The 13,859-nt window shown below is 39.8% G+C and overlaps 1 protein-coding gene across 1 annotated transcript in view; it reads left to right on the forward strand.

Moving 5' to 3' along the window:
* The first annotated feature begins 149 nt into the window (after positions 1–149).
* The window catches only part of LOC104509174 (mitogen-activated protein kinase kinase kinase 5-like), a 21,922-nt gene continuing 8,212 nt past the window's right edge, over positions 150–13,859 (forward strand). Inside the window, 11 exon segments of the mRNA XM_010151027.1 lie at positions 150–267; positions 423–559; positions 1,210–1,315; positions 2,287–2,444; positions 2,913–3,090; positions 3,863–3,883; positions 5,428–5,605; positions 5,702–5,870; positions 8,826–8,926; positions 8,928–9,003; positions 12,021–12,126. Coding sequence (XP_010149329.1) covers positions 150–267; positions 423–559; positions 1,210–1,315; positions 2,287–2,444; positions 2,913–3,090; positions 3,863–3,883; positions 5,428–5,605; positions 5,702–5,870; positions 8,826–8,926; positions 8,928–9,003; positions 12,021–12,126 — 1,348 coding nt within the window.

A 13,859-nucleotide genomic window follows, 5' to 3' on the forward strand; every position in this document is an offset into this window, starting at 1 on the left:
ATTCTATGATTCTATGATCCCACTTCTTGAGCTTAGCTTGTCGAGAAACCGTGGAGTTGGTGTATGTAGGGACATACATATCCACACCCACCCTTCTTCATTCTTTTACAACATTCCTCTGGGTCAGAATCTCTCTGGGCAGGGTGAGCATGTTGGTTGAATGGGTTCTGATCTGCCCGCTTGCGGAAGCTTATGTTTCTCTGCTGCAGCTGGGACCAGCGGAGCTACTGAGACTCTTTTTAATTACGCAGGCCGGTGACGATGCAGGTAAGCATTTGCCTGGAGAGGCCTTTGGTTATAGGAGAGAGGTGCCTACACTTGCTTCGTGATTGATGTTTGGTGTTGCTTTTGTTTTCCTTTGGGAGAGAAGGCAGAATTTAATTAGATTTTTACTCTCATTTGTCTGCTCTCTGTAATTATAGGCAGCCTTTCTGCTCTTCTACGATCAAAATGGGGACCATTAAAAAATAATGAGCAGACAATTGGCTTTTACACCAAGCAGATTCTTGAAGGATTAAAATACCTCCACGATAACCAAATAGTGCATCGAGACATAAAGGTAAGAATTTGCAGATAATTAAGCCTGATGGTGTTATGTAACTGCATAACCATTTATCTGTCCTGTAATTTAAAACTTCTTTTTCTGTAAGCTCTTCACTGTCACATGCCCTCTCTGCTATTCTGAACTGTGGATCAGGTAGGTGAGCTGTTGTCAATTTGAAATTGCACCAACAAAATATGTTTGCTTTTTTTTTAATTTTAGAAGAATTGACACACAGACGCTTAAGATGTGATGAAGTGGATATTTTTCTTTCTGTTTTCAATTATATGATCAAACTTGCATAAAAGCTTATTAGAAGTGAAGATTGTGGATGAGATATTAGCAGGTTGTTTTCCAAGTAGATTGCCAATGATAAAGTTCCCTTAAAAAAAAAAAAGGTAAAAGAAGAAAAAAGCCTTTTCTCCTCAGTATTCTTTAACTAAATTCCCGTATTACTGCTGTAGTAGGGCAAGTTCACTTTGAGATGAAGTTTCTGATAATGGGATTACATAAGGCAGGAACATTATTGATTCCTCTTTCACCTCCCCTCTTAAGAGCCTTAGGAAGTAATTGTTACTAAAGAGTACAATGTAAGAACAGCTATGCAAGAAGTCTTATATGAAGAGTCAGCAGAGAGAAATAACTGCTCTGAACATTCTGTTCCTCAGGGTGATAACGTGCTTATCAACACGTACAGTGGAGTGTTAAAGATTTCGGACTTTGGAACTTCAAAGAGACTTGCAGGAATCAACCCGTGTACTGAAACTTTCACTGGTATGTTCCCAGAGGAGACCCCTTCCTCACTTGAATAGTGCATGTAGGGTCAGAATCCACAGCTGCTGAACTTTGATTGGCTTCAAATCAATATAAAAGGTTGCTGCAAGAATAAATGTTTGTATCATTAATCTTAAGCTATACACTCTACTTGCATGCACTGTTCAAAGAGAATGCTGTTTGGGAAGTTCCACTTGAGACATGAAGGTCCTCTACAGCAGAATTGTGTCTTTCTGATGTTGTAGTTGAGTCTCTCTTCTGTGCACATGGCTTTTTCATCTTGCTGACCAAAAGCTAAATTTTGGGATTTTTTTTTTCTCATGACTGGCTTGGACATCCTGGCTTTATCTCCACATTTCCTCATCTACAGAGCCTGTCATTAACTTGATCCTCATTCTGCCTGATAATTTGAATTGGTTGTTAAATCGTGCAGTGGTACTGCATTAAATAATTATGCAACATGAGCTGTGACTGTTATTTTAATTCCATCCTCTGCTCTTCTATTTCTGCTCTAAGTGGAACAGAATGCAGAATGATGTGTCAGGATGATTCTCTTGAGAAGAAGTGTTCGTATCACCTGCTGGTTTAGGTTCAGATTTCGGGTTCCACGTCCTCCTTCTCTGGATTCAATTCAGAGTGATCTTCCTTATTTCAATCTAAATCTATAATACAGTAAATGAAAACTATGTCTGATCAAAAGCTCATTGAAACCACTTAATAATTGTCATTGACTTTGAAAAGCGCTACCATCAGATCAGTAGGTGATAGCAGTTGCTTTTAACACAAGTAATATTTTGAATGGTACTTTATGTGGAATGCTATGGAAATTTTAAAATTTTGAATAATAAGGAGTATTTCTTTAACTCTCTTGATATTGCTCCCTCTGCAGTGATTTTGTTCCTCTTGTCTATCAGCTATATGTTTTGTATCATTAATGCACCTCAGAAAAAACATGAGTGTGTTTCCAACAGGTACCCTTCAGTATATGGCACCCGAAATCATAGACAAAGGGCCACGTGGCTATGGGAAGGCTGCGGATATCTGGTCTTTGGGATGCACAATCATTGAGATGGCTACAGGGAAGCCCCCGTTTTATGAGCTGGGAGAACCACAGGCAGCTATGTTTAAGGTCAGACATCTTCCTTGTACAACTCAGACCGGTATTTGTAAACACAGGAAATCATATGACTGTTCTGGAGAAGCTAGAGTTGGAGATTGCAGGAAAACAAGGTGAAGGAAATGGTTGGTTAGTGAAGATGCTAAGAATGAGCTGATTCATCTGAGTGGGAGTGCTGTGTAGTTTTGAAGAGAGTAATGGAGCAATAGCAGCTATTCAGCAGCCTGGACAACTGGGGGGGGAAATGAGGAAAGAAGCAGCTTTCTGCTTTGTGAGAGCCTCTGCTTGCAGTTGTGGGGGTTTATTAATGTAATTGTTTATACAGTTTGTAATTTTTATTTTCTCTGAATTAGGAACTAGTTACAGAAAGAAGACTTGAGAACCATATACCACTCTTGCTATCTAAACACTTTTTTGATGGTGCTTAGTGTTTAGGAAAAGCACAGTCTAGGCCATTGTTTCTCCCTTTATTTGTCTCAGGTGGGAATGTTTAAAATACACCCAGAGATTCCTGAATCCATGTCTGCAGAAGCCAAGGCTTTCATATTGCGTTGCTTTGAACCAGATCCTGATAAACGAGCTTTTGCTCATGAGCTACTTATAGATGAATTCTTGAAGGTTTCAAGCAAAAAAAGAAAGTCCCCAGCAAAGCTCTCGGGTAAGAATTGCTGAACTCAATCTGGAACTTTTCTCTTGTTGATGATACTGTTTCTTGTCACTGCTGATTTAGTCTTTAAGATGAACACAGCAGATGTCCATCCTAGGTGAACATTCAGCTGTAACCTTCTGTTGCAGCAGCTTGCTGCAGAAACACTGTTGTAGCAGAGTTCTGTTATCGTGTTGTCACAGAGATGGTGTAGATAAGTATTTCTAATAAGGTTTCTGAAAGTCTGTGTATGGTTTTGTTCAGCTCTTGTGTGATTTTGTTGGTTTGTTTTGGGTTTTTTTCCTAATTTTTATATGTTTTCCTTCAAATGTTTGCAGAGAGTACATTTGTGTAAAGTTAGAACATGCTATTGAGCCTAAGGGGAGTTTTCTACATGAGCAAAATAATCTTTGTCCCATAACAAATGTGCATGCATGGCATTATTTTTGTTTCATATGCTAATTTCCTGGAAGTGTTCTAAATTATGGAAAGTAACAAATGAGTTTTGAGGGTATAAATGACATTTTCATGTGTACATATGCACACACATAGAATATATCTCCTGTATATTTTTAGCCGTAGACCCAAAAATAATTAAATACCAGGGGAAAGCATTGGATCATCACTTCTAACATGGTTAAATCACAATAAATGACACCGAGTTTGTAGACAGGGAAGTTCAGATAATCCATGAAAATGAGAAGAGAGTTATCCTTTAGACTATGCTTGTTTTCTGTTATTTTCAGCACATTTACTTTATTTTTCGTTTGCTTTTCTCCCACAGTTCTTTCAGCTAACACAAATGGTGAGTTCTAGCATGCTTTTCCATGAACATATAACTGTGTAGATACTGTGGTTATCATTTATTCTGGTACAATTTGTCACACTAAAATGTTGCAAAGAGAAGTGGGCACCATTATGAAAATAAGCAATCGTTCTCTGTTAGGAACCTCTAATTCGTTGTGCAAATTCAAACCACTATTTGTAATCCTGCCAGACTGTGGCTTAATTGTCTAGGCAGGTGGGTAATACAGGCTTGAAGAGCTGCTTTGTTGTTACAGGGCCGTTGAGTGGAAATCTGAACAGGAAGCCAAATGGCTGTTTCATAATAGCAACAGATCCAAGGTTTGTGGAGAAGGATAACAGATTTTTATTAGGCTGAATTCTCTGATTGAAAGAAGCAGAGTGTATTTGGGATCGCTTGACAGGCCTGGGTACAGGATACTCATCTCTTTCAGGAAATTAACTGGGGAGAGTAGGAGATGTGGGGGGAACCGAACAAACACGTAGTTACCTTCACGCTGAGTCGCTATCATCAAAGTACATTTTGAAATGTGCACATGTGAAATAGGTATGAATAGCTTCTTGCAGCAGTAATATGTGCTCTGGATTTAAAACCAAAAGTTCTGACTTAGCATGCATTTTTATTATTAATCAAAGGCTGTGAACTAATTAAACTTGTACAAAATAATCAGATAAAGAAGCGTATTTTATATTCTATAGTATATATAGAGGGCTGGAGCACCTCTCCTATGATGAAAGGCTGCGAGCATTGGGCTTGTTCAGCCTGGAGAAGAGAAGGCTCCGGGGAGACCTTATTGCAGCCTTCCGGTACCTGAAGGGGCTACAAGGAAGCTGTGAGGGAACTTTTTACAGGGGCCTGTAGTGACAGGACAAGGGGTAACGGGTTTAAATTGAAAGTGGGGAGGTTTAGATTAGATATCAGGAAGAAGTTCTTCCCGGAGAGGGTGGTGAGGCACTGGAACAGGTTGCCCAGAGAAGCTGTGGATGCCTCATCCCTGGAAGTGTTCAAGGCCAGGCTGGATGTGGCTTTGAGCAACCTGGTCTAGTGGAAGGTGTCCCTGCCCATGGCAGAGGGTTGGAACTGCATGGTCTTTAAGGTCCCTTCCAACCCAAACCATCCTGTGATTCTGTGATTCTATGATATACTTACATATTGTATATATGCGCATATATATATATTTATAAACACACGTAAAATTGAGACCTTAGGAGGTGCTTGAATAATTTACTCTGTGGAAACCTTTTGCTACTGATGTAAGTGCACACTGAGATGCAGATTCTCCCCAGTGGTGAAGTTCTGTAAGTGAACTTGCAAAGAGCCCAGCATTTCTGTATCTCGGGAAGCTTTTGAATAAAAACATAATTGAAAGATAACTGTGTTCTAGAAGAGTAACCTTCAGGAGTGGTTTGTCAATTTTGTTTCAGTATTTTGTATTGGTGTGGGGGAGACTGGAATCTTTGTTTCCTCTGAAAGTATAGCCTTTTCGCTTCAGAACTGTGATGACACTATTAAATTCTAATTTCTGAATATTCCTATATGAATAGAGTATCTTCGGAGTATATCCTTACCTGTCCCTGTTCTGGTGGAAGATACAAGTAGCAGCAGTGAATATGGTTCTGTCTCGCCTGATACAGAATTAAAAATTGATCCATTCTCTTTCAAAACAAGAGCCAAATCCTGTGGAGAAAAAGATGGGAAGGGAATACGGTCCCTTTTTCTGAGGTAAAGAGCTATCTAGCATGTTACATGGTGGATTAGGAATGTGTGGATTGGGGTGGTTTTCATAAACTTCCTTCTCACTGAGAGTCTTTCATTCAGCATCCCAGATGAAAATTTTGAGGATCACAGTGCACCTCCTTCCCCTGAAGAGAAAGATTCTGGCTTTTTCATGCTGAAGAAGGATAGTGAAAGGAGAGCCACCCTTCACAGGATATTAACTGAGGATCAAGAGAAGGTAGTGAGGAACTTGATGGAAGCTTTGGCTCAGGTAAAGTAATTTTAGAAGGCAGTAAAAATTTTATGGAATTTGAAGACTTACCTGCAGTTACCTGGAACTTTTGAAATTATACATAGTAAAGCAATTAAAAATTTTTTTAAAAAAGCAATTAAAAAGAAGTTTGTTTTAACTTGAAAGCACACACTCTATAAGCTTTCAGGGTTTATTGTTTTATTGGAGCTGTTAAAAATAGGCTTTAAAATTGTTTATGCTGCTCTACATGCACCTTTTGTGTTGGTTGCAAATACTGTATGTGTATCTGGATATTAGTGCTGGCCAGACAACAGAAACACATGATTTCATGATATTATATTTTGATAGTGATTTTACTGAGGCTGTCAGGTTAACTCACGTAAGACAGATCATCCCTGGGAGGCGATTACCTTGCCCTCTTAAAAGAGTTCTATCTTCTGGCTCACTGGTTTGATGGAGGGAGGTTTAGGTCTTCTGGCTTTATGTTAGGTTATTGCGTCTTAAAAATGGGGCTGACTGGTACACTGTTGCCTTCTAGCCAGTGCTCGTAAAAGGGGGAAGAGGAGGCTAGGGAGAAAATACATTGCAGCTATTCCTCACAGCAGTTAGGAGCACATACGGAGGGGAGGGAAGATGGAGTAACAGCAAAATAATTGCAGAATGACCTTTTGGCACTCCTTTATGGGGATGATTCATGATGATGTTTCAGGATGTTTAGGATGACACCGAATAAATTACAGGTCATGACAACACTGGTAAAAGTTGCAACACCGTAATTGGATGACATGATTTTTTGTTCTTGTTTGTAATGTGTGTGTTAGTAGTTAGTTGACTGGCTTCATTCTCAAGGCTAAGTATCGCAGGTCTAAAACGTATTCGTATAAAATGTGACAACTCATCGTCTAAAGAGAGTACTGTTTAGAAACTGATGCAAACCAATATGATTGGTATGCATGTACTACAGTTAATGTACTTGGAAATTGCTGCTGTACCAATAAAAAGAGCTTCTAACTCTTGGTTGTGGGAGGGAGGAACCCACAGTTGTCCTGGTAACTACAGAAAGTGTTAAAATAGAAGGCAGTCAGAGAGATGCCCCTGATGTGGGCTTTGCTAGTGTTGCTGTAACAGACACAGTTGTTAGCGTGTGGATGGAAGGAATAATCAGTGATTGTGGGAGACTGAAACTCAATCACAAAAGCTGTGAGAGCTTGGTGCTTCGTGCCTTCCTCAGCTGAGGCTGGAACAGCCTGAGGGAGGAGCAGAGAGACACAACGTTGTAGAGCCAGAAGGTTCAAAGCACACCTGCACAGGAATGTCGGCCTTCCAGAGAATGCAGAACTCTGACTCCCAGGCACCGTTTTCTCCCTTCAGAGAGAGACCCTGGTCAAAGAGTAGAAAACATACTCAAACCACCAGAAAGTGTCAGTAACTGTAGTCAAGGGAAAGTTGAGTTGGTTTCTTATGCCCTGCTTAAATGTGAGAAGTTACTAATAGATGGAAGCCTGACTTGCTTGTAAGGTCTCATCAGGATTTAGACTTTCATAGCGCTCTTCCCTTCACAAAAACTTTTCATAAGAACAATTTCAATGAAGTCATTGGGTGTGGGGGGCTAATGACCCTCACAAACTAGGTCACTGTTTCTTTTTAGGGAGTCATACTGGTTGCCCTGTCACCAGCATGGGGAATTTGGATTTTTCTAGTCCAGGGCTACAGTGTGTTGTGTGTCCATGTATTTTCCCAAATGGCTTTCTAGCTGTTTACATGAAAAGGAGATCAGCTATTGCAGGACAGAGTGAGGGATCCACTTCAGTATAGCAAATCATCAGGTGCATTCTCCAAATATAAGAAGATCAAGATCGTAGGTTAGGATTTTTTATCTCGGAGATGAGTGCTTTATAGTCAGTGAAATAGACTGTCTAGAGCTGCTTTGTTTATCTTTTTAAAATTTATTTCTCTCTTAATTGAATTATCTTTGGTTTATCCTGACCAGAATTAAGTAACTACAGTTAAAACCTCAGTGTTATTGGCAGACTTCTTGATGCCTGGCCAGCTGTAACATTCATGGCATAAAACTGGCAAATGTACCATATCCATATACCATGTGCCCTTCTGTTAGGGAAATCAATGTTAGATATCTTTAGTCTATATAAATACTTATTTAACTTTCTTCAGAATAAGCATCTAATGCTACATGTTGGACAAGTAGTTTGGTCTTCTGTCCCTGGCTAAATTTAAAGATATGGAATTGTTCATTTCCATGTTCAGTTGGCATAACGTTGAGTAAATACAATCCTCTGCTTCCTAGATGCTTACGCTGATTATTCTGATAGATGCTTTTGAGATTTTTCCTGCTTTGGTAGCTCATGCAAAAACAAAAAAGCTTTTAAAAACAGGCATATAAATATTTATAATAGAAAGGTGAGAGACTTGTAGACCTGCTCTAAGAATAGGTAAGTGTAGAAGTTCCGTCTCAAGGGAAATTATGTAGGAGGGAACTAGTCTCTTTCTGAGCCTTCTGTGTAACTGACTAATCCCTTCTTTTAAATGCTACTGTGGGACTTTGCATGTTGACTCTCAGAGGCACTCTGAAATCAGAGGCACTGCCAAGTACGTGTTTGTTTGCAATCAAGAGTAATTTGTAATAATAGGTGAACAGTATATTTATTCATATCTTTTTGCTCCTGTACAATGAGACATACAGACTACAGCGTGCACATACACTTCAGCAACTGATAAAAAAAGAAGTCAGCTACTTGCTTGTCAGGTAGCCTGCATTACCAGGGAGCTCAGCTCTGTGCTGCTGTAGTTCGCTGCTACCATTATCTGACCTGCAGCTGCATCGTTCCCTTAACCAGAGCAGTGGAGTTTCTGAAAATCTGTATTGCCAACTGACATTATTGGCTGAAGTCCCTCTGGGCTCACATTTCAAAAGATGGCTATCAAAACTTTGTCTTTTCCTCTCTCTTCTACCAGGGAGCCGAAGAACCCAAGCTAAAATGGGAACATATCACAACGCTGGTTTCCAGCCTCCGAGAGTTTGTACGGTCCACCGACCGTAAAATCATCGCAAACACTACTGAAACTGGAACTAGACTTTGACAGCCATGGTATCAGTCAAGTGCAGCTTGTGCTGTTTGGTTTTCAAGATGCTGTAAGTTGTCATTTTTACTAAGAACTTTGTGTGCCAAAATTGCCAAAGAGACAAAAAAAAAAAAAAGCTAGAAGCAAAGAGACCTTCATAAATTTCCACCCAAAGTTACTGAAACAATATTGGAGGACTTTGAACTTGTAATAACAAAAACCCAGCCCACAGCCATGACTTGGTTTGGTTGCCATGTGATCCTTTGGCAGGACACAGCTCCTGAATACAACCGTTGAGATTTTGCCGATTAAAGATCTACAAGGTTCAGCATAGTTGTGTAAACACTATGTCACAATACTAAAGCAGGAAAAACTTTTTTTTTTTTTTTTAAATTTCATTTGGAGGGTTTTCTGGTAAGTTAGACCAACACTGAATGTCAGGCTTATCCTACATAAACACAAATCTCCTGAACTTGATTTCTCTTATAAACTAATACATTAAACCACCCTAAGCGCCCAGTAGTAGTCCGTCTACATTGAGTTCTTATTGTAGTATTTCTGGTTAGCAGCAGATTTCTGCCAAACCAGACATTTTCATTCCAATTTATAGTAAGCAGGATAAGAAGGAAGAAAATAAGGTTACATTTCTGTCAATTAAGGCAAAGTTTATGATTTTCTACAGTGAGCAACCAAATGCACACATGGATACCCTTTAAGTAGCTTGTTGACCAAAAGCAATTTTTTTTTTTTTTTACCAAAGCTATGCATTTAAATGTTAGTTCACAAGTAATTAGGCTTAATGATTAAGATGAAAAACCAACATGGGAGGGTGCAGCTGTGCTGGGCATCACTTGTCCAGGCTGAAGTCATGGAGTAAAAATGAAATGACTATCCAAATGACTATTTGAGGTGGATGATTCTGTTAGCATTTAAAGCCGGGGCACTATGACAAGTAAAAGAGCTGTCAGGAAGGATTGCATAGCACGAAAACTGTTTGTTGCATAGATTACACCGACAGGAATTAGATGCTGCTTACGTAAAAAAACTAATGTGTAAAATGAATCTGTAAAAGAGGGGCTTCCACAAATCAAAGTTTTTCTCTTTGAGTCTTCACTTCTAAATACACTTCAGCTCTCCATTCTACTTAGCCTCATATTAATACTGTTTTGACACATGGGAGAAAAGAAATCAAACATATAAGGTCAAGAAAGTAGTTGAGGGGAGAGGAAGTACAGATATCTGGGTTGGGTTTCTGCTAGAGGTGTTGCTGGGCACCAGTTGTTCAGTAGGAATTGCCTGAATCATGTTCTTTTCAGTAAAAATATTACCCTCTTCTCTTAATTCCATCATTACCAGTTGCTGGTTTTTAACAGTGTAAAGGCTTTCGGAGCCCTTGGGCAGCTGTGCCCCGGTGTCAGCCCAGGGCAGGCTCCTCTGGGGCTGCTGACAGCTCTGCAAGTCCCAGCGCGGTGCCCAAGTGCCACCTCGTGGCCATTGGCAGTAGAGCTGAGGAGACATAGGTCCTGGTTGGCAAGTACAACCAAGTAGGTGGCAGCCCCTATCCAGTCGCTCTGTCACTCCATCCCAGCGGGGTGAGGGAGAGAATTGGAAGGGCAAAAGGTGAGAAAACTTGTGGGTCAGGATAAAGACTGTTTAATGAGTGAAGGGGAGGGGAACTCCAAAACTCAGAAGTGGTGCAAAAGCAAACACTCACCTCTAACAGACTAATGCCCAGGCAGTCCCTGAGCAACAGCTTCTTTGGAAAAACTACTCCCCTGGTTTTATTGCTGAGCATGATATTGTATGGAAGGGAGTATCTTTTAGGTCAAATCGAGGTCAGCTGTGCTGGCTGTGTCCCCTTCCATCCTTTAGTCCAGGCTCAGCGTACTCACTGGTGGAGTAGCACAAGACATGGAGAAGGCCTTGACGCTCTGTAAGCGCTGCCCAGCAATAGCTAAAACATGGCTGTGTTAGCAAAGCTGTTTTAGTCACCGGTTTAAGACATAGCACCATGTGGGCTCTGTGAAGAAAAGTAACCCCATCCCAGCCAAACCCAGTATAGGTATCTAATGAATACTGTTGCTTTGGGACAGTGAAAATAATATGATTAATAACATTTATGGACTTTGATATGTCATCTGAAGGCATCATTTGTGTAACTTCAGTTAAATTTTACAGAGAGGTTATCAGAGTGTGAGAGATTTAAATCCTTCCTTTTTTTAGGAAGCCTGAAGAGTGAAGTACCTTCTTGCATGTTTTTTTAGTATGCAGTAGTTGCTAAAAGCTTTGAGTAAAGCTTTTACTTTACTCAAGCCCTCGACCTGCTGGCCACACTTCTCTGGATACAGCCCAGGATACGGTTGGCTTTCTGGGCTGCCAGCGCACACTGCCGGCTCATGTCCAGATTTTCATCTACCAGTACCCCCAAGTCCCCTGTTAGCCCCCTCATGGCTAAAAGTCATTTGAAAGCAGACATGTAGACAATTAGGAGCAACCCTGTGTAGAAAACTCTCTAGTTCTATAAAGTAAAAAGTAGAAGGAAAGCAGAAAATGGCACAGCATACAAATGAAGTCCCCTGACTATTTAATGTTAATTAACTATTTTCTGAATTAAGAAGGAGCAGCATTACAATAGTTCTCTGATATTTCCTACAATTGTACTTTAAAACAGATAAGTATTGCTCAGAGTGAGCAGTGAAAACAATGCAAAACCAAACAAACTTAAGCTAAGATTAATTAGCTTAAGTTACAAACCCTTCACGGTATGGTCCTTGGTATTTGTCTTGCTTGCATTCTTTTTAAGTTTCACTCCCTACCCATGAAGGTTAAGTAAACTTCAGTGTCAAAGTATCAAAAATCACCTAACACAGTACCTCATAAAAAATACGAAATATTGCATGACTTGTAACAAAATGGTGGAAGTTGGCTATGTTGCTTGTTTATTTGTTTAATGACAACATGTAATAGTGTTAATCACCTGCTTTCATACAGTTCAAACGCTTTATATAATGCTGACAAATACTGTTTGAAGTGAGGTGGGGGTGGGATATAATATCTAAACCGAATGCTCTGTTGCTATTTATTTAGGTCAATAAAGTTCTCCGAAATCATAACATCAAGCCACATTGGATGTTTGCATTGGACAGCATAATCAGAAAAGCTGTGCAGACTGCTATTACTATTCTGGTCCCAGGTGAGTAATTTCTTAATGCTCAGCAAACATTTATTAGCTGATCTCTTTAAACATGCTCTGGAGCTGTGATTAGGATGCTTCGCTTAAGACTTTGAAACCAGCAGCCGCCTTTTTCCTGTTCACTGTCTGTTTTTCATCTCCAAAACTAATATGTTGGAAAGCACCTTTCCACGATGCAGAATCTAACCAGTTCTGCAACACAGTGAGCAGTAGTAGGCTTAAGTGCTCCGGGGCCTCATTTTTTGAGGTACACAATGCTGTTTCTTGAAATCCAGAGGACAGACCACTTGCCAGTGCATGCCGGTTTTGGAAGGTGTTCTACAAAGTGTAGATTAATTATGTGCTTTTTGGAGCATTCAGAATTCTCTCTGGCTCCTGGTCAGAAGCTGCCTGAGGAAGAAAAAAAATAAAATCTGCAGTGCCTGCAATTTGAATAATACGTTTTGAATGCTGGATGCCTGGCTTAGCTGAGGGAAGGAGGCTGTGTAGAAAAAACTGTAGCCCATTCTGTTACTGCTCTACCTATCTCCAGAGTTAGTTTCCCTGCTGTTTCTTAACTTCTAAGCTTGTGATTCCCTGTTTCCTACACTGGAAATAATGATGAAATTTTCAAATATATGATTTAATACTTGAACTCTGAAGTCAGAATGCATTTGTTCCTGTTTTTTGCAGTGGGTTAAGTCTTAAATTACCAACAAGGGGATCTGAAAATTTCAACAGAAGTTACAGTTCTTACCGTTCTAGTTAGTATTTTCCGTATCCCCAGCACAATCAAGACATAAATAGAGATTCTGTGTTACTTTCAAGTCAGTGGAAATCTGTCTTGTGATTAGAATGCTGGACACCTTTTAACAGGCATGTACTTCACTGCTCTATAACAGTATAATTATAACACTATAACTGTACAATTCCTCCTTAATAGACTACAGTTCTTACCGTTCTAGTTAGTATTTTCCGTATCCCCAGCACAATCAAGACATAAATAGAGATTCTGTGTTACTTTCAAGTCAGTGGAAATCTGTCTTGTGATTAGAATGCTGGACACCTTTTAACAGGCATGTACTTCACTGCTCTATAACAGTATAATTATAACACTATAACTGTACAATTCCTCCTTAATAGACTTCCCTGTATGTAACAGGAATACTGTACAATTCCTCCTTAATAGACTCATCTTCCCTGTACAGCTCAGTATTAGCATTCATTGTAGATGATCAAGCTTAAACAAAAGCCTCTGTGCCCCAGTAGCTTCTGGGTACTGATCATCTGCCTCTTCCTTAATTGTGTTACCCCACTGCTGATTGTTTTCCCTTGCCTTTGTCTGACTGTTTTCTGGTTTGTTTCACCTTTTTCTCCCCTCCCCCATGAATGCTGTAAAGACTTACCTCTGGCCTTCACATTTCTAAAAGTTATGGGCTGTTTTTGGAGTGGTGGGAAGCAGATGATATATAGTTACACTGCCTGGGGGTGAACAATGGCAAAATGAACTTCTGTTCCTATTAACGTGATGCAGAAGTTCCAAGCAAATTCAGATGTATTTGCCTAGCAATATTTGGGTAACTGCTATGCAATAAATCTGCTTTATTTAGTTTAGAGGAAGCACAGATCTGTTGATCTTATTGTGTTCACCCTTGTAAAAGGTATGTAATGTTGAAATGAAGAGATAAAATGGATCAAGGAACAAATGTCCCTTTTGTAAAGGAGAGAAATGTATTTGTTAGCTCTTCAGCAGG

The sequence above is a fragment of the Eurypyga helias genome, unplaced genomic scaffold (assembly GCF_000690775.1).
Source record: "Eurypyga helias isolate BGI_N326 unplaced genomic scaffold, ASM69077v1 scaffold14834, whole genome shotgun sequence".
NCBI lineage: Eukaryota > Metazoa > Chordata > Aves > Eurypygiformes > Eurypygidae > Eurypyga > Eurypyga helias.